This window comes from Taudactylus pleione, unplaced genomic scaffold, assembly GCF_031769625.1.
Source record: "Taudactylus pleione unplaced genomic scaffold, aTauple2 ptg001274l, whole genome shotgun sequence".
Lineage (NCBI taxonomy): Eukaryota > Metazoa > Chordata > Amphibia > Anura > Myobatrachidae > Taudactylus > Taudactylus pleione.
Window position 1 is genome coordinate 565,329 of NW_028285674.1, and position 21,191 is coordinate 586,519.

Consider the following 21,191-nt stretch of genomic DNA (forward strand, 5'->3'; position numbering starts at 1 on the left):
GCAGATCTGTTCAGTGTGCATGAAGAAGATGACCACATACACACCCATAACACCCACACTGTATATGGTCATCAGCTGCTCTTGTTTTTAATTGAGTATGCTAGTTGTAAATCAATTGTATGTTCAGAATCCAAAATAAAGTATTTGATGCTGCATGGCTACAAATGATCCCCTCAGCAGTGGCTAAATGAGGAAGAAATTTGCCAACCTTTAGAGAAAAAAACGCATTAAACAATATAGCTGTGTTCACAGGGAATAATTCAGATAAATGACTGATGACATTTTCTTTTTAATTATTTAATCAATAAAAGCATCAAGCACCAACAAAGAAATGTAAACAATACTTACCGTAACATTCTAACATAGCTTTAGATCAATTGCTTGGCTGTGTAAATATAAAAACCAAGTAATTGTTATAGTTGGGTTATGTCCCTTTTTATGCTGATAAAAGAAATGGAGGATAAATACAACCGTCGGATCATTACAGCAGTCCTTTCAGGTTTGTATTGATAGAACATGCAAACGGGAGTCAGTTAAAACTTTAAGGCAACTTCCAGTATCAAATGTCCACTACTGTTCAGGAATTTTTTACAGGGATTCCTATAGCAGAGTTTTAATAATACTGTAATAATAATTTATATAGGGCTATCTAGGAAGATTGAGTATTGGCCAGAGCTTAGAAAAATTCCTCTTGGGAGGGTTATACCCCTTTCGCACTGCCAGCAATTATTGCACGTGAACACGCAGCAACCTGGGTTATTGTGCAGTGTGAAAGGACCCAGTTAAAATAACCTGGGTAGCGAGCAGGGTTGAACACGGGTTAAACCCTGCTCATGGTGCAGTGTGAACGGGTAACCTGGGTCGATGCAACCTGGGTCCCGTTCATAGCCTAGGAAGAGCCGGCTCTTGGAGGTCTCTCCAAGCGTCGGCTCAGCGCCTGATGGTGGTGATGTCATCGACCCGCAATAAGCCGGGTCGGGCCGCCAATCTGAAAGGAGTCTTACCCGGGGTGGACCCATGTACAAAATCCCGGGTGTGACCTGGGTTGGCAGTGTGAAAGGGGTACTATTAAATGTTAGCAAATACTCGGAAAGTTAATGTACAAACCGTCTGGATGCAATGCACACCCCAAACTTAGCCCGACTGGACGCACCTTCTGGGCCCTTGCTATAGTGTGCACCGCTGAGGGACAGGTGCACCACTCAAAATTCTATCTGGCAATCTCAGCGTGTACCTCAAAAGTTCCTAGCACCTTCTATATTCAGGTCTATTTAAGGTCTAGGAACTTTCTCATACAAGTCTATTTTATAACATACCCTTGCATATGGGATTAGCTTTTATTTTAGGTTTAGATGTATAACTTGCATAAATGTGACCTCTCTACACATTTTCCTTTATATTCTACTTCTACTTTGTCCCCAGAATGAGCCTGAGCCTGCTCTCAGAAGGAGTTATCAAGCTGTGGAGAGGAATGGAGAGATTATTCGAGTCCGAGACACTGTCCTTTTAAAATCCGGTCCCAGGAAAAAATCCATGCCATATGTGGCCAAGATATCTGCCCTCTGGGAAGAACCCAAAACCGGTACCAGAAACCTTCAATTGTGTCTATTACTGGCTGGGATTTGTCACTTACAGTCCCTATTAAGAAAACAGGGTTTATGTACAGTTTTTCTGGTCATATATGTTATTTGCACTGCATACTTGCCACTAGATATGAGCAGGTTATAAGAACTGTTCCAGGGAAATATTTGCCTCATTCCACATTTGTCTCTAAGTTGCACATTTTGCTGACTAAATTTTGCCTTAGGCGTTCCCAGTCATTCCCCAACTACACCACATAGCCCAGTGCCTTCACTGTTGTCATCCTAGCTCTATTTATAGCCTAAATGGTGCAAAATTTGCATTTACAAATACATTGCGGAAAAGCAATTTGAGGAATGGTGAAGCAAATGATTGAGTCACAGGAAAGTTTCACCTGCAAAACAGCCTCTTCTACCACAGAACTTAAATTGCATGAAATGTCCCTGCAGCTTCACTTATGTCTATTCGTTATGTTCTACTATCTAGCTGAATAGGCCAGAATCGAACGTTTGGTCCCCAGTTTTATAGAAGTGTGTATTTATTTATGTGACTCTTCATATACAGTGTTTTTGCTACTGAAGCATTGCTTTGTGTTTCTGCCAGGTGAGCTGATGATGAGTCTCTTCTGGTACTACCGGCCAGAGCACACTCAGGGAGGACGTAATCCCAGTATTCACCAGGTGAGTGACACATCTTGAGTACACTAATATTTGATGCTTTAGCTCCACCTAGCTGCTCATATATATATTGCTACCCATTTTTATGCTCATTCAAAGTATTTTTTTCAGTTTACACAGTGAATTCAATTGCTGGCTATGCCCACAATGTACTGTTGCGATAGCATTGGAAAACCAGCAATGGCACGCCCTACTGTAAGTGCGGCATATGCATGCACTAAACTGCCCAGCATCGCCAGCAATTGAATGAACCACTAACATTAAATTAAACCTTGCCATCCCCATACTTTTTTGTGGGACTGTCCCCTAGGAGACACTTCTTTAACCAGCGTTTAGATTTTACGAACCGCTCGTGTCATTTTCTGAGACACATAAGCAGCACTGTAGATGATCAGCTGATGTCCAGGCTGTCCACCCTGCATTCATGCTAAGCACAGCAAGTGGTGGAGGCCACAGGAAAGTAATCTCCACCAGAGTACTCTTATAGAGCAGAAAAGGGTTACAGCGGATAACACGATTAAAGGCATTTTTAAGCTAGCCGTTTTCTATCACTTAGTCTAGTAGGTTGTACATCAAATATCTATATTTGATGGAAAAATTTAAACTATAAACAAAGTGTAGAAAAAATGTGATGAAACGTTATCTGAAATACCAGTTGTGTTTTGATGGAAGATTCTGTTTATTTTAGTTTTATTTCTGAATCTAAATTGAGCTGATAGTTACTATACTTTCTTGTATTTTTTGTGTGCTTCTGAGGTGTCAATTTAATTAGCAAGTTTGGGAAAGCGAGTTTGTTTCATGCAAGTCGCATACATCACGTGAATGTGTGCACCCGAGAAATGCAAGACTCAATGAAAAATGCCAATTCACAGGACATGCAGCGAGTTTGCTCTACTTTTCTACTAAAAGCAACCTGGGAGAAGGGCATGATAAATTGGGGAGACCATCCTGGACCCCAAAAAAGTAGCAATTGAGATAGCAGAACCATATGAAGGTTGTTAGTGGCCATTAGAAAAGTACTGTATGTTCTTAAAAGTTGCGAAATGGCTGATTTTTGCACTTTTTTATTAATGATTCAAGCAAATGTATTTCATCAATTTAAATTCTTTCCAGCATTTTGGGGAACAGAAAAATGTCTGTAGTTATTTTTTTTTAGAGCTTTAATTAAAGTTTGCAAAAAAATACTTTTTAGCTCCAATATGCAAGTTCTAAAACGCCTCTCCCATCAATACAACACTTCACCTTGCATGTCCTACATCATTTAACCCACTATTGAGCTTTTTAGAGAACTGACACGTCTTTATTGGTCACGTTATGCTATTAAAACCCATTCAAGTGCGTGATTATTTATTGGGAGGGGTGTACCAGAGGTTCTGCACTGTGCCCCGACATTTTTACATTATTTTGCAACATTTATTTTTTTTAACAGCTGTTTATATAGCGAAAACAGTGTTCTAGCAGGGCAACGCGCACACTCCCGAAAAGGGAAGGGGCGTGTCCTTGTAATACGCCCCCAATTCGTCACACTTTGTTGGCGTGCCCAGCTGTTACGGAGATGCTGGGCTTTCCCCTCACTGTGAATAGATGCCATGCGCACTGCATCTATTAACCCAGCGGCTTGCGGTAACCGCAATTTTTCCAACTCGTGGGACACTGTGGTCCGCTGGTGGGGAAGACACAGGACATGCTGTTTTAGCAGGGTGCTGCTATAACGGCAGGGCGCATTTTGCCATTTTAAAGTTGGGCAGGGTGCAGCGCCCCGCTGAGACAGCTGAGCTGGAACACTACAAATATATAACGCAGTGCTTTTACAGAGAATATTTGGCCACTCACATCAGTGTCTGCCCCAGTGGACCATACAATTATTATTGATTAACAGTAACTGAATTACAGATGTGTCCTTACACACCTTTGTATATCTGTGTGCAACTGAGCCTCTGAGTCTGTATACATTTTAAAAAAAAATAGATGCCCAACACTAGCAGAGTAGCACACTCACGCCAGGCAAGTCGCGCTCCGTGCCATATTGAGGCTTGATGTATGAGGACACATCTGTAGCACTAGCATATTCAGTTGAGCTTTACAATTAGTAATAAATATACAATTCGTAATAAAATAGTATTACAAAAAAGATTGGATAATAGCAGACAGACAAATAGATAAAGAGTGACCTGAAGTTTACAATGTACAGGGAAATAGGCATTGCTATACAATGTCCAGCCAGATTGCAGATGTCCTTGGTAGGCTGTATGATCCCATCACACAAGAATGTTGGCCTGGGATCAGAATGATGAGTAAGTGATGAAAGAGAAAATATATATAGTTATGCATGGACTGTCTAGAGGGGATGTAATTGGGTAGAATAGCTTATGGAGATTATGCGGGTGAAACCGGGGTTTAATCAGCATTCTTGTGTTTACTGTTTAAATAGTATAATCTACCCTCCAAACATCTAGAAGTTTTCCTGTGGTTGCTTTTACTTGGTCTTTACTCTCTGTGAAATAGACAAGGCTGCCATTCATCTTGTTTGGAGGATTTAAAAACTTCAGGACAGACTGCGGGGGTGGGGGGGAGGTTAGGTTTAGGCTACGGGGATGGAGGTATAGGTTTAGGCACTGGGGAGGGGAGGTTAGGGTTACTTACCTGAGGGCTTCAGCATTCTAACATGTTCGGGATGCTGTTGCCTGGATTCTGATCGTCGGGATCCCGAGCGCCGGCATCCTGTACCCAACACGTTATTGTAGGTCTGATTGTGCCACTGTTTTGGGACTGAAATGCATATGGTTGTGAATGACATTTCAGCAAAAATAAACGGTCAGACAAATATAGGAGGAAGTTGGGACACTGAAAGCAGATACATGCTGTTGCAGTCTGGATGTCTAAGAATAAATAAATATCTGATGACCTGGTGATGGCTTGGTAATGCCTGCCTTGATAACACAGTTAAGGCGGGTATCCACTACCCTATTAAACAGAGTCATTGAACGATAACGACATCGTTATCGTTCAGTCGCTTGTTAATCAGGCAGCTTAATGTCTAGAACGACCAGCGATGCATGCTACCGCTAGTTATTTTTGACATCTATCATCGCCCGAACATGCTGGTCAATCTGCCGATAACGACAGGTTGCCCATGTTCGGGGATAAGGGAGGGTGCTTACACTGAATGACTGATCGTTCAGTGTAGGCACAGCACAGACTGTGAAACGACTGCAAGATGACAATGTCGTAATTGTGCAGTTTCACAGTCTGCTAGTGGATACGCACCATTACACAAACCTCAAATTGTGAACACTAACATTCAAACTAATCTTTCTGGAGAATAATGTATTGCAAAAAGACAGTCATTTATACCTCCCAAATATCCTGAGTTCTACCATCCCATCCGCGAACATGTCTGTCCCATGGTGTGAATGCCAGGAGATATGTGCCGTTCACTGCGGCGCATGCGGCAATTAATGGGTGTTTATAGGGGATGAGGCTAATGAGCAGCAGCGCTTGGCATATCTCTTTGCTAATGGCATACTTGCCCTCTTTTAAGAAAGCATTTCAGGGAAACTGAAAGCAACACCTATGAGCACTGCGTTAAAGTGAACATGTACAAATACATCCGAGAGGTGTGTCATTAAATTGATTTACATATGTGATGTACTGACTGGTTTGTACAGTGTTGCACCACTAGCACCAGGTTCAGGTGTGTTCGGATTGCTTCGGTGGCCGATTTCCCCTTGTTCAGATAGGACACACCGTGACAGAGAGGCAAGCCTGTATTCCCCTTTTGCAGGTACAATGACCAGACAGGAGGGAAGGTGCAAAGCAATTTTATTATTTGTTAATAATTAACAACAAATGACAGGAGATATTTACCATTTACAGATGGAATGAAATTACTTACACTATTCAATGACAAGGTATTTATTTATTACCTCCCCGTCATCTAGCGGTGACCCCAGCTGGCAAGCAATGTGAAACCATCAAGAACTTTAATTCCTGCAGAACTTTACCAAAAAAACAAATGAGACCTAAATATGAAACCTGCTGGTCTAGCTTGAATCAATTGTGCTCTGGCAGTCTATAGCTGTGAAATACAGTCTGGGTTAACGCTCCCTTTTTTGCTGAGAAAAACGTGGGAAAACACATGCAGGTTGGATAGGTTCTTGTAGTGCGCCAGCTGTAACAACAAATAGTCCATGCAAAATAATTAGCTGCAAGCAGGGTTATGCACCTGCAGGTTGGATAGGTTCTTGTAGTGCACCAGCTGTAACAACAAGTAGTATATGCAAAATAATTAGCTGCAAGCAGGATTATGCACATGTAGGTTGGATAGGTTCTTGTAGTGCACCAGCTGTAACAACAAATAGTCTATGCAAAATAATTAGCTCCAAGCAGGGTTATGCACATGTAGGTTGGATAGGTTCTTGTAGTGCACCAGCCGTAACAACAAATAGTCTATGCAAAATAATTAGCTGCAAGCAGGGTTATGCACCTGCCGGTTGGATAGGTTCTTGTAGTGTAGTGTAATTTAAAACACTATGACTCCTTTCTACACCCAGTTGTGTGGGATTCTAACCCCCGGTCCCAGGTTTTACACAAAACCTAGTCTCCCAGCCTAATCATGGTTAGCCACAAGGTAAAGGATAATGCAATAGACCCAGGGGACCCAGATAGGATAGGTGTACAGAGGGGCAGGGCCTTAATGGAGGGAATATAGGAGCTGTGGAGGGACAGAGTTTAGGGAGGTTCTGGTATGATCTCACCCCTGGCAGTGGCCTCCTCCGATGTCCAGGGAAACTCCGGGATGCACAGCACTGCACCAGAGCTCCCAGCTGCAGACCTCCAGCAGGTATTTTACAAGGAGCAACAGGTGCAAAATCCCTTTCCACAGGGGCTCTGTCCAGCAAACACACACAGCAGCAGGAGGAGTCCTGAAGCACTCTTCCTCTGGGGCTGTCTTTTCTTCTGCCCGTGCGGGTGCCAGCAGGGTTTTTGTCACTGGCGGGACCTTTTCCTCAGCTGGGGCTTCATCTGCGACGACGGAGCGATGAGACCTCCTTCCCAGGCAGCTCCTCTTCTCTCCCAGCATGCGCAGACTACCATATGAAGTGACTCCTGATAACAGGCACTTAGGAAGGCAGTCCTTTATTCAGAGGGGGCTTCTTCCAAAGCAGGGTGCTCTAAGCAAATCCCCAGGCAAGCTTCCTCCAGGGACTCACATCCAGCATCAGAGCACCTCTCTCGGCAGATTGGAAAGGTAGCCTTCCAGGCTAATGTGAAGGCCGGTAATTGTAATCCAGGGCAAACATAAAAGTTATAGCATCCTTATTTTTACAGCTCCAAGGGCAGTGCACAGCAACTCATTACAGACAGCATACCAAGTGCAGTATTTGTAATCCTGGGTAAATGAGAGGGGTTACTGCACCCCTATTGTACAGATCTAGGGACACTCCACAGAAGCACCTCACAGACAATCCTTTTTCAGAAATTCCTCCCAGACTCTGACAGCCCTGAGGAAGATATTATATAAGCTCTCCCTCACTCTCCTCCCTGTCGGTCTGGCATCTATGAGTGGACAGGGGGACCCCAGCAACAGGCCGCCTAAAGGGATCTCTGCCTGGACACCTAGGCTACCAATCATTGGGGCAGGATTTTCCCTCCAAAAATGGGTCGCTGACCAAGGGGCACTTTCTACCTCCCTGTCTGCACATGCTCAGTGGGGTTCAGGGAGAGCAAGGTCAGTCAAAGTTCACTATACCTGCCTATTATATGGAATGGGGCTGCAGTATATATATGTAAAAGAAAATTGGGGGACCCCTATTTGGGAACTAACTTGGGGGTACCACACATCCAAATGTAAACGAGCCCCAATGCAGTTAGATCTACTTGTTTATGAAAACACACTGGTAATTTTCAGAAAATGCATGTAGCTATAGGGATCATTGTGGCAGATGTATGAAGCTCTGGGAAGTGATAAAGTGGAGTGATAAACGACCAACCAATCAGCTCCCAACTGTCATTATTCAAACACAGCCTGTAACATGACAGTTGGGAGCTGAGTAGCTGGTCGTTTATCACTCAGCACTTTATCACTTTCCATAGCTTCTTACATCTGCCCCATTGTGCCTTAAATAAATATATCTATATATCACAGTTTTTTTTTTATGTAACAGCTACATAATGGGGGTAAGGTGCAATCAAGAAGATTACTAGACTCTTCAGGGAGTCAGGGTGATTGCTACTATTTCAGGGAGTTGGCAAGCTCATGGCCGTACCCCTAGCATGAGACCGCCACACTCCCAGTCAGAATTTATGCATCTGAATTGCTTAAAGTACAGTAATGTTACTAGTCTTATAACTAAATATTTTTTAGGTAAACTGCTCCTATGCAATATAATTAAACAATACATATGGGTAAAGGTTCATTAATTAGTGTACTCCCAATTGTAACTTTTATGTTTCAGTATATGTTGTGTTTTATATTGTAATGAATTTCAACATTCAGTATTGTTTACTTTGATAGCACATATTAAGTTGTTTAACTGGCCTACATCCTAATAATCTCTGACACACACCTACAGCCCTCCCTGCTCCACATGCAAGCTATACTCCAGTGAGAAGGTTAGCGTGCACTATGGAGTTGCTGGTGTAGGAAAGAGTACAGTTAGCATATTCAGCACACGTGTTATCTGTCCCTCTTTTGTGTGACGAGGTGCAAAGAATTTTGCAATAGCCTGTACTTACTGTAACAAAAGAGGGCTTGAAAGTGACAGATGTAAGAGGTCCTTTATAAAGATGGCTTCCAAGGAAAATAGACAAAATCATTGCTGTGTTTCCATAAACATCATAATAAAACGCTGTTATAACAACTTATTTATTTCTCAAACGTTTTTTTTGTATTCTTTCCTCTGTAAACTTGTATTCTGCCTGTAGAGATAATAGCTAGATCTGTGTATGTGTGTGTGTATATATATATATATATATATATATATATATATAGTGTTCACTCTAGCTCCGGCGGCAGGCAGGGCGCCGGAGCTAGAGAGGGTAACCATGTGCGCGCGCCCAAAAAGGGGGCGTGGTCATGAAAAGGGGGCGTGTCTATAAGACGCGTCCCCTTTTCGTTATACTTGGGGGCATGCCCGTCACTTACGGACACGCTGGGCAGCCCCCAAGCGCTGCAGAAAGGGAGAATAGATGCCGGGCGCATGCGCCCGGCTTCTATGCTCCGGCGGTGACCGGGTCACCGTAAATTTTTCGACCCGCGGGACACTGAGTCCCACGGGTGAAGACTGCACCAGCAGGCTGTGAGGGCAGGGCGCTTTTTGCCCTCCTCCGCTAAAACAGCCTAGCGGGAACGCTATATATATATATATATTTATATATATATATATATATATATATATAGTTTACTATACTAGCATGCAGCATTATATACACTGCTTTATTTCAAATCCCTTTTATACAATATATGGTGCAGTTTTATATTCTTTTTGCCACTTATCAAAAATAGAATCTTTGTATTCCCAGAATGAGATCTTCGCCTCCCGTCATCAAGATGAGAACAGTATTGCCTGCATTGAGGAAAAGTGCTATGTCCTGACATTTGCAGAGTACTGCAGGTAGGTGTCGCTCTTTAAACATTAATATCTTCTAGTTAAAGCCATTGCTAGTAACTGCTATTTTTGTAGTGTATTTCATTGCTTTCTTTTTCCATTTTTATAAAGTTATTTCAGTTGAAGTTAAATCGGTCATCCCTTTCCACAAAATAATAAGTCAGTGTTTGCTAATATGCGTTACAATGTATCTTTTGCTATAAAATAGCTGTGAGGGGCTAAAGACCAGGTTGCACTACTGCCAATCACTGCCTTTTGGGGCTGCCAAATAAATGCTCCCTAAATCCTGCTTCAGAGGATTCATGAGGCTCCTGCTGTAACTTTGACGGCAGATAAGCACCACTTGGCCCATCTAGTCTGCCTCATTTTTAAACATATTGTTACCTCAACCCTTATTGATCCTTACTTCGTGAATAAGGAAATTTCATTGTTGCACCTATGATATAAGTAAATTATATAGTTTTGTTGCAGCAGGCAATAGTTCAATTGTACTAACGTGTCCTGCTCTGAGACGTTGTAAGGTCCATGGTTCTTGAATAATATAAATCCTGTGTCTGTTTGGAGGTCTGACAGTCTGAGATCATGTTGGGTGATTTCATAGGCAAAGAAAATACATACAGATGTGTCATTGTTGCTGCAGTTGCGTTAGTCAACTCTTCTAGTCGCGCCTAGTCCCATGCAAGTTTATTCACTCTTAGCGCCTTTTTATGCGTCTTTTCAACGCAAATGCATCATATTTGCATTGCGCGGCAAGATAAACACACAAGCAGACTTTGCTTATGAAATTGATATGCGGTATGTGTATGTTCTGTGTGTGACTGCAGCTGTATCTGCATACGAAATGCTACATTGCAATGTCAGCGGCTGTTTTCCGCACCACTTTCCGTTGTTGTGAACACTCTGCCGCACACAGAACATACACATGCTGCATTTAATTGTATTCAGCAAAACCTGCTTGCATCGCATTGCGAATAAGACACATTTGCGGTGAAAGACGCATGGCGTGGCCGAGTCGTACAACGCAGTGCAGGGAGGATAGACAAGGAAGTGCTTCTGTATAAAGAGGCTTGTAGAAAGGTCTGATGAGCATTTAACGGGCATATGAGGGAGGTATAAGGGGCATGTGGAGAGTGTTATGACTTGTGAGGGGGTCTTGGGGCAATTATGAGAAATGTGCGGAGGGGTGAGAGCATGCAAGGTGCATGTTGGGAGGTCTGACTGGCATTTAAAGGGCATACAAGGAGGTCAAAATTATAAATTATGATGGGCCCCAGAAACAGTGAAGTAACAACATCCCATTATTTGTTTTTTTTTAAATGATACATCTCTGCGACCCACATAATTATGGGCCTATTGCTGAATTCTCTTATGTTTTTGCAAACTTTATGAAAAATACAAAATAAGGTGTTTTTAATATTGCTACAGAGAAAATGATGTACTCTGAAGGCATATATTTTCAGTACCGAAACAGACTATCGATTACTTTGCCTCCACCTGTGGTATTTTGGCCAGATTTATGTCCACCAATTGGAATACACAGCTGAACCAGTACTGTAGATAGTGTCCAATTTACCCTACGAAGAACTTGCGATCAGGCATATATATATATATATATATATATATATATATATATATATATATATATATATATATATATATATATATATGATGTAAACAGCGCCACAGTACACCAGTCTCTATCACACAATTTAGCAGAACTCAGTCGTATTTGACACTCAGGCAATGGTAAGTGGCCTATATAAACAAATTGTAAGACAAAAAATAGGTTGACAGCGACCTCTGGTGTCCCAAGCCCGTAAAATTATGACTGAGCAGTGTGTTAAAAATATAACATCAGTTTTATTTGGTAAAATCAAATCAGGCAAAAAATATATTCCATAAAATATCACTTTGAATGTAGGCTAGAAATAGGTAGAATAATAAAATCACTAAAAAAACAACACTAAAGTAAAATATATAAAATCAGACACTTTTTCTCTAGCAGTCAAATAAAAACGGCACTTTAAAAAAAAAATCTATATATATTTTTTAAAAGATATAAAGTCTATATATATATTCGTTGTGAAGGCTTGTGAGCGTATATTAGGAAAACAAAATATCCCCAGCTCTGTCTAAAACACCACTCTATAGATAAAATCAAACCTACTCTGGAACATCTCATTTACTCATACAATGGATGTTCACTAGTGGAAGTGGAAACTAATGCAATTTTCTTTATTGAATGACAATTACGAACTTCTTTACTTTGGAGTTTGAATACTCCCATTGGTATACAGAGAGAGTAAAAATCCCTGGAATAATGTACTGTAATATCAGTGATAATGACAGTGTGTCCTGGGGAGGGCCCCTATAGTAGACACTTAAATAAATGATATAAAATATCAGTTCCAGAAGTCAATATTAACATTTAATACATTAACAATAAAAACAAAAGGCAATTGATAAAATTAACAAAAAATATAAACCCAGCGCAAAATCAATTGGTACTGTATAATGTCCACTTATGTATAATGATCAAAAGTCAATAGTCCATTTATATCACAAATCTTCTTTCAGCATGTATCTTGGAATAAACGTCTTTCTCCCGTCTCTCTGTTTGGAAACAAATCTCTTGACTGAAAATTCATATGTAGATAATGATGTCCCTCAAAGAGAATTATAGAAACGGGGACAGACCATAGTGTATTATTGACACCAACAATTTTATTAATACACACAAACAATAAATTGCCTGCGTACCGTAGGGAGCCTTCAGACCAAGGCAAGTGTTAATCGCATATAACAGAGGACTTTAACTCCGGAAAAAGTCCACATCAATAGGCTGCTTTCACAATCCCCTCAGGTTCCCAAACAGGCCACAGTACTTGTAGTCCCACTCCTGTAGTCACCCTAACGCGTTTCGGCTGGATGCCTTTATCAAAGTGTGACTCTTTTCAACAAGTACCAGCTTCAAATACCTATAAACACACCCCCTATACTGATTAGAGAGACAATCTCATAGGTTGCAGTTCAAGCCGGAAATGGCATCATTATGTGGTTTCTATGAGCTTTATGATTGGGTTTTATTGTGGATTTTTAAATAGTTTCTCCAAGCTTGTTTTTATGCTTTTTATGTTATTTCTCCTCATATATGTAATGGATGTGGTATTAATAAGTGTATATTTGCTGCTATGTTTTTTATTAAGTTTTTATTGGTATGTAATTGCTGCTTTAAATATGCAAATTAGCACTCTAGTCATATACATAAAGTTCTTCCGGATTTAAGGATGTGTTTGATAATATATCTGCAGAAACCGGATAATGACATAATGATGCCATTTCCGGCTTGAACTGCAACCTATGAGATTGTCTCTCTAATCAGTATAGGGGGTGTGTTTATAGGTATTTGAAGCTGGTACTTGTTGAAAAGAGTCACACGTTGATAAAGGCATCCAGCCGAAACGCGTTAGGGTGACTACAGGAGTGGGACTACAAGTACTGTGGCCTGTTTGGGAACCTGAGGGGATTGTGAAAGCAGCCTATTGATGTGGACTTTTTCCGGAGTTAAAGTCCTCTGTTATATGCGATTAACACTTGCCTTGGTCTGAAGGCTCCCTACGGTACGCAGGCATTTTATTGTTTGTGTGTATTAATAAAATTGTTGGTGTCAATAATACACTATGGTCTGTCCCCGTTTCTATAATTCTCTTTGAGGGACATCATTATCTACATATGAATTTTCAGTCAAGAGATTTGTTTCCAAACAGAGAGACGGGAGAAAGACGTTTATTCCAAAGTTATATGAATTTGGTAGAAGATACATGCTGAAAGAAGATTTGTGATATAAATGGACTATTGACTTTTGATCATTATACATAAGTGGACATTATACAGTACCCTAATTGATTTTGCGCTAGGTTTATATTTTTTGTTGATTTTGCATTTCAGTGTGGTGGGGACCACATATTAATCTAGCTGCATTTTCTATAGTGTAGAGTGCAGAATTTTACCATTTTGTACAAATTGATAAAATTAGCACGTAGAATTGAACAATATGAAGTGTATATATAAGAGAATAAAGCATAATATTAAAAACAAGTATTCTCAATTTTAGAAGGTACATAAAGCTGCACGTTTTATGGTCACTGTCTGCTTCCTCCACTAGTGAACATTTAGTTGTGCTACAGCTCATTGTATGTATGTGGGTAATTAAACTGTTCCATAGTAGCTAGCACTATATATACTGTAGATGTGTCGACATACATCTAGCCTCCTTACGTGTTAAACAGCCCTTCTAGTCACGCCATGCAGTGGCCTAACACTGTACTGACGAGTGTATCTCTGTGCGACTTTTTACCTTCAAATGCGTTTTATTAACACTAATATGTGAATAGAACTCACAAGCCACTTCTGCTGATTAAAATGATATGCAGTATGTCTATATTCTGTGTTTGTCTGTTGGTGTATCTGCATGCGAAACACTACGTTAGTGTCAGTCACTGATAGTGTAATGTAGCATTTTGCATGCAGATACACCCGCAGTCGAAGTTGCGTAACTATAAAGTTTGCTCCCCCCTGGCAAAAAAATGGTGGGTATTGTGAAGGAGTAACCCTTAGATTATTCAGGATGTCCGGTGAAATCATGATGCCAGGGCCAGTGAAGCTGCATCCAAGGTTACAGGCACTTGCTTGGGCACACCCAGAAACGGGGCAGAAATGACACCGTTTTCTGTAACGCTGCCTGTCGCAGCCCCCAAACACCAGCAGTATGTCAATCATGCTGTGACTTTTGGAGCACTGTGAGTGACATTGCGGAAATCGATCTGCACATAATTAATTACTAAAAAGTAATTTTAGTAACTCCTGCTTAATATAAATAAAAATGTATATATAGTGCATAATTAAAAAAAAATCTTGTCCACCAGGATTTTATATTCAGCTGAATCCTAAAACAAGAATTTTGTGCATTTGTAATTATTATAGTTCACTCTGCAACATGTAATTATGTTATAGGTTATTTTTTGATATACACTGAAGTGCCGAAAGTCATGGGATAGATACCTAGTATCATGTAGGATTCCCTCTTTCCCGGCGAAGTGCAGCAACTTGACGTGGCATCAATTCCACAAGTGGACGGAAGACCTCTAGAGATGTTGACCCATGTAGTCTGGATGGTTTCCCACAGCTCGTGATATTTGTGGGTGCAGGATATTGGGTGCAAATGGACTTCACCACCACAACCCTTAATTATTTGATTGGGTTCATGAGGGGTGAACTTGGTGACCACACCATTCATCATAACTCTACAGAATGCTCCTCGAACCAATTCTGGACAACTTTCGAGCAATAACACTGTCATCCTCCTGGAATAGTCCTTCGTTGTGGGGGTACATGAAGTCCATGAAGGGCTGCCAATGGTCATCAAGCAACGCAACATATCGGTTAACGTTCAGTGACGCGTTCAGGTTAACCCAACCTATGCCACGTGAAACTCAACACAGTTATGGAACCACCATCAGCCTGCAGGTGCCTTGTTGACTACTGTGGTCCATGGCCTAATGCAGTGGTTCTAAAACTCGGTCCTCAGGACCCCACACAGGTCACATTTCCAGGTCACTGGCAGGTGCACAGGTGTATTCATTACTTAATGACACAGTTTAAAAGATCCACAGGTGGAGCTAATTATTTCACTTGCAATTCTGTGAGGAGACCTAGAAAACATGCACTGTTTGGGTTCCTGAGGACCAAGCTTGAGAACCTGTGGCCTAATGGGTTCTGCGCCACACCCAAAACCTATAATCAGCTTGAAACAACCAGAACTGTGACTCATCAGACCACACCACATGTTGCTAGTCCTCCAGGGTCCAATTGGCAATGTCACAATCCCGGGTGAGAAGCTGTGTCTGGTATCGTAGTGTTAACGGGGCACGCTGGTAGGTCTTCTGTTCCCATGATCCATAGAAGCTAAAGAACGCTGCACTGATCTGCTGGATATGCATCTGTTACTTCCTGTACTGAATGTGGATGTAATTGGAGTCGGTGGGAGGTGATGTATTTATAGTGGCACGTCTTTACCGAGGCGAAGCAGGAAGCACTAACTATGAGCTATGTTAACTCCCCCTCCTGCGATCTCTGCCTGAGTACACAGCGAATGAGCCTATTGCTGATGCGCTATGTCTTAGTCCTGGCCGGCTTCACTGAGCATGCACAGGATCTCGCAAGTATCGCGAGATCCCGCATGCAGCCCTGGAGCCGGCAGCCACTGTTGCAGGGACAGCGCTGTTCCTGCTGTGGGGATAGGGCATCGCCAGGCTGTAACTGTCGGTAGCGACAGCTGCAGCGGGCAGAACGGTCAGGCGAACTGACCGTTCATACATTGCCCAGGCTATCGGCGCTGCTATGATAGCAGCGCCGATAATGATGGGCGCATAACTCCTCTGTCATTTACCGCCAAACCCCCTAATAATACATCTGGGCAAAGCAGTATCAGCGCACATAACGTGTGTTGATGTCACTTGGAAGCTTCATACATCTCCCCCAGGGTCGCTTGTCTGTTACCATGGACAATTCTTGCCAGACACAGCTGGTCCGTGAACATTAAGCACCCGTTGTTGGCCACTGCGCTGTCCATGGTGGGCGGTAATGCCTTCCATGCAGTATTCCCTGTACACATGTGACACCATAGATCGAGGAATGTTGAATGATCGCACAACTTCGGAAATTAAATGTTCCATCCGTCGGGCACCCACTATCCTCTCCTGTTCAAACTCCGATAATTCACGCCACCTTGTCATGAGCTGCCTAGCCAGTCTTCAAACTGACTCACAAGATGTACAGCTGATGCAGGTCTGTGCATTTCCAAGACGTCACAGTACGGTGACGTTACCTACCATTACCTTTAAATACTGCTATCCCATGACTTTTGTCACTTCAGTGTATATTTATCGGTATGTTCAGTAAGACATGGCTATGTTATTGTTGCAAATTTTTCTACATATTTGCATTAACATGGATTTATAGAACGGGATGCGGTTAAAATGCCGACTGAGGTCAGAATGCCTGCGCCGGAATCCCGACACCTATCAGAATCCCGGCGCCGGCATCCCGACTGCCGGAATCCCGAAGGTAAGTCCCGAGGTTAGGGGGGAATGTTAGGGTTAGTCAATATCGGGGGTGTTAGGGTTAGGTGCTAAGGGGGGAGGGTTAGGTTTAGGGTAGGGGAGGTTATGTTTAAGCACTGGGGTGGGGGGGTTAGGGCTAGGCACCTGGGAGGGAGAGGGGGAGGGTTAGGATACTGACCGACAAAGCTTCGGGATGCTGGCGTCTGGATTCTGACGGCTGGCATCCCGTACCCATTGATCAGGGGACTATATTTGAAGCATACATCTATATAATAATTCTGCCCTGTCTTCAACATACATGTGCAGTGGGAGCTGAGGTACGGGCTCCAATGGCTCCCACTGCTAGGGAGATGGGACAGACCTGTCCTGGGAGTAGGACCCAGCTGGTTGCCGGGAACGGGTTAAGTATTGGAGGGGACCAAGCTGGGCGGGAAGGGACACGGGGTGGTGTATCAGGACAGATCAGCAGAATACTAATGAGTTAGTACTGTTGATGCTTCCCCAGACAGAAGAAAAGGAAATAATTAATCAAAATGATAGATCAGATGCATGTGTTTGCCTTACAAGAGCTTTTTAATAAAGATTGTCTTTGTTTTAATGAGTTTTGCAAAACATACTGTTATTTAAGTGTATTATGTTTCTTAAGTTTAATTATTTAATTTTATATTTTTGTATGCTTACCTGCTATGTGCTGTTGACTTATTGCTAGAGAGATAAAGTACATTACTCTGACTGTGCAATTCCTTTTAGATTTTGTGCCTTGGTAAAGCGTCGAAAGGAGGGCTGTCCAAATAGGAAAGCCTTGATTGTCCCTCCCTCAGAAGAGTATTGCACCCCAATACATCGCAGGGTTCCAGACAGCACCGACGCAGAGCTAGTATTCCTGTGCCGACATGTGTACGATTTCAGACATGGTCGTATCCTGAAGAACCCTCAGTAGTTGCAGCTTCCGAAGGACACATTGACATGCATAAGCGGCATAAGAGTGCAAGGCCTCTGCAGCCCAAGACTGTTTCAGACATCGTCCCAGCAGCATCCCCAAGCACAGAGGGGAGTTGGGAACCTCTTGTAGTAGCCTCTTGGTTCTGGATTCAGGAAAAGACACTGGTACAAGTACTCAGCAGATGAAAGCACAGCACTTCGTTAGAGATGAGCAGTAATTAAAAAGAAATGAAAATGAGAAAAAAAATATATAACAGAAATATATATATATAAATATAATAAAGTATATATATATTATATATATATTGGGGAAACATAAGCCAGTACTTCAGGTCAGGAATCATGTTTGCAAGGATGTATGTTAGTGCATGAATGGACCAAGCTTGGTTCAAATGCCTTAATGTGTCACACAGGTCCCTGTCAAACCCAGACAGAAGTGTCATTACTTCTGCATGGTCAGATAGGATTTGTTTTCTTTTTGTGTTGCCTTTCTCATTTGTGTTGAGAATGACCTGTTGCAGACTGAGCACACCCTCTTCTTTTAATAACTTAATTTATAATATTCCCCAACAATTAAATTATCAGTTTGCCAGCAGTTTTTCTTCCCATTTATGTCAACCCCTGAGTAGATACTACAGATATCAGCTATTGTCAATCTTCATCATATATATATTTTTTTGCATCCAACCAAATTATATTTCAGTATTCTCTATGATAAAGATATATATCTTCTTAGCTGTCAGACTTGATTGTTTTTCAGGCCTTTCTCTTAGTGGAAAGTAAAGTAAACTGGTTAGTGAATAGTGTGTACAAGAGACAAGCTGCTTTTTATTGTTCTACAACAATTGTCCCCATTTCTCTGTGTAGGGTGGAAAGTAGTAGAGCGAGGTTAAATATAATACATGTAACAAGTACTGGCTTGCTCTGTGATGATAGATTACTAAAAAAAATTTTTAGTGTTTTAACAAAGTTCACTTGTCCAAAAGAAAGAAAAATGCCTCTTTCCTTGGCCGCCAATAGTGACCAATCACATTACTCTCGTTCTAAGAAACTGCTACCTGATTGCTCAATATACTTGCCATTTGCCTTATGTGTATACAATCTAGATATACTTTTGTTTATCAGAAGAACCAGCTATTCAATTTTAATAGTAAAAAATAAAATTAACAAAACACAAAAAAACCAAAGGACATTTATACCTGAATACATTAAATTAAATCTGAATAACTGGTAGATAAACTTGTAGCTTGCACTAATTCAAAGAATGAATTATCACACTGTTTTCATACTCTTGCTGTAATCATTTAAATTAGAATTCTGCATGTTAAGTTTTAATGCCCAATTTTAAACATGAGAACTAGGGTTGCAAGGGCACAGACCTTTGAATAAAATGCTAAAGTATATTTAATGCTATAAGAATTCTGTGTAGCCAGAGAGAATTTGGATATTATTTTTTTTATAATGATACCAAAGAGGTGATAGAGCCAGATGCTAGAGGATCTATATACAGGGCCTTGCTCTCTAATTATTCATGTGATTATTTTATTAAATTGTATTGTAAAAATTGGAAAAAACGAAGCCTAAAATGACCAACTACAATACTATAATTTCAGTGTTTTCTAGATAAAAGCACTTGTATTGTGTTTTTGTAGTTATAAATCCAATTCTTAACCTTGGGGTCCCCTAACGGACCAAGGCCTCTGGGTATATAGAAGTTTAGGGTAATTTAATTAAATCTGCCAATGTTGTGACCCTAGGAGACTCTGTCGGGCAAGTCTAACTTGGAATCCTGAATAATAGTTACTTGGCAAGAGAGATTATGCCTTTTATATATAGTCACAGAAGCCCATGGTGATAATTATCTTTCAAATGTATATTCGGAGATAAATGAGCACATAGGCAGAACATTATGGCAAAGTGACCTTACTGTAGTAGGATAATACCATTTTAGAAGGCTAATTCCACTCTAATGTTTTTGGTGAAACTAAGTAACATGAAATAAAGTTCAAAGTTTTACTTACTAGCATGTAATGTTCAGAACAGTATTTCATGCCTCATAATCCCTCAGTACCTTTCAATGCAATGCAATCCCATACAGTGACGTTCACATGAATCTAATGTTTATGTAGATCATGTTTTTGACAACTTTAAATAAGGAATAATCAAACAGGAGAGCCGATCTTCTGCTGGGGTCAATCCATGTGGAGTGGTCCAGCCCTGGTTGCTTGACCATTTTTAAATAATTTTATTTTTTGCGTGTGATGACACCTGTAAGTTAGTAGTCAGAAACCACCATTACTTTATTTTTATTTACCTTCATATGAAGATTGCGCCCATTTTTGTATCATGGCGTATGACACTTTTCACTGTTGCGGACGTTTGGAGTAAATGCAATAACTCAGCTCAGAAAAGTCATAGAAATCTGGGATAAAAAAAAACATTATTTTCAGCACATTTCAAGCTACATTTTTGTCATATGACTATTTCTCTACTTCCTTATGACTGAAATTTAAGCCCAAAGTTAATCGGCAGATTTTAAAAAGTCTATTTTTTGGATTGTATTTCCGTTGGAAGGAATAATATTTCAGAGCTGTAATTTTTTGGGAATGGCTATATAATCTGAGGGGTAACTGTAAAAAATTTGGATTTTGATATTCTCTTAGTGTAGCTTTGTCAAACTCCAGGTTATTGTTATAGTTACCCCTCATAGAGTACTGTGTATTTTAAATTTTGATCAGGTTCCCCACCAGAGATATTAAAGGTCAATTTACGTGAAAAACTGAAAAAAATTGTAATTGTAAAGTGCTCTAATAAAAAAAAGTAGACAAGATAGATAAATCAAAATTTGTTTGGCAAATCTTTGAGTATATAGCGGTTTCCCCAAAAAAATTATAGCTCTGAAATTTTATTCCTTCCCACTGAAATACAATCCAAAGGATATACTTTTTTTTTTAAAAAATTTGCTTATTAACTTTGGGCTTAAATTTCAGTCATAAGGAAAGTGAGGTAGGGAAATAGTTACATTATATGACAAAAAATGTAGCTTGAAATGTGCTGAAAATAATGGTTTTTATCCCAGCTTTCTATGACTTTTGTGAGCTGAGATATTGCATTTACCCCAAACGTCTGCAACTGTGAAAAATGTCATATGCCATGATACAAAAATTGCCGCCATCTTCATATGAAGGTAAATAAAAATAAAGTAATGGTGGTTTCTGACTACTAAATTACAGGGATTATCACATGCAAAAAATAAAACA

At 40.8% G+C, this 21,191-nt stretch overlaps 1 protein-coding gene across 1 annotated transcript in view; it reads left to right on the forward strand.

Annotated features, from left to right (window-relative positions):
- LOC148443417 (bromo adjacent homology domain-containing 1 protein-like) overlaps positions 1-20,186 on the forward strand; it is a 179,223-nt gene extending 159,037 nt beyond the window's left edge. The window contains exons 4-7 of the mRNA XM_088462840.1: positions 1,423-1,582; positions 2,185-2,261; positions 9,783-9,874; positions 17,740-20,186. Coding sequence (XP_088318966.1) covers positions 1,423-1,582; positions 2,185-2,261; positions 9,783-9,874; positions 17,740-17,929 — 519 coding nt within the window. The 3' untranslated portion in view covers positions 17,930-20,186. The remainder of the gene's footprint in view (positions 1-1,422; positions 1,583-2,184; positions 2,262-9,782; positions 9,875-17,739) is intronic.
- The last annotated feature ends 1,005 nt before the right edge of the window (positions 20,187-21,191 follow it).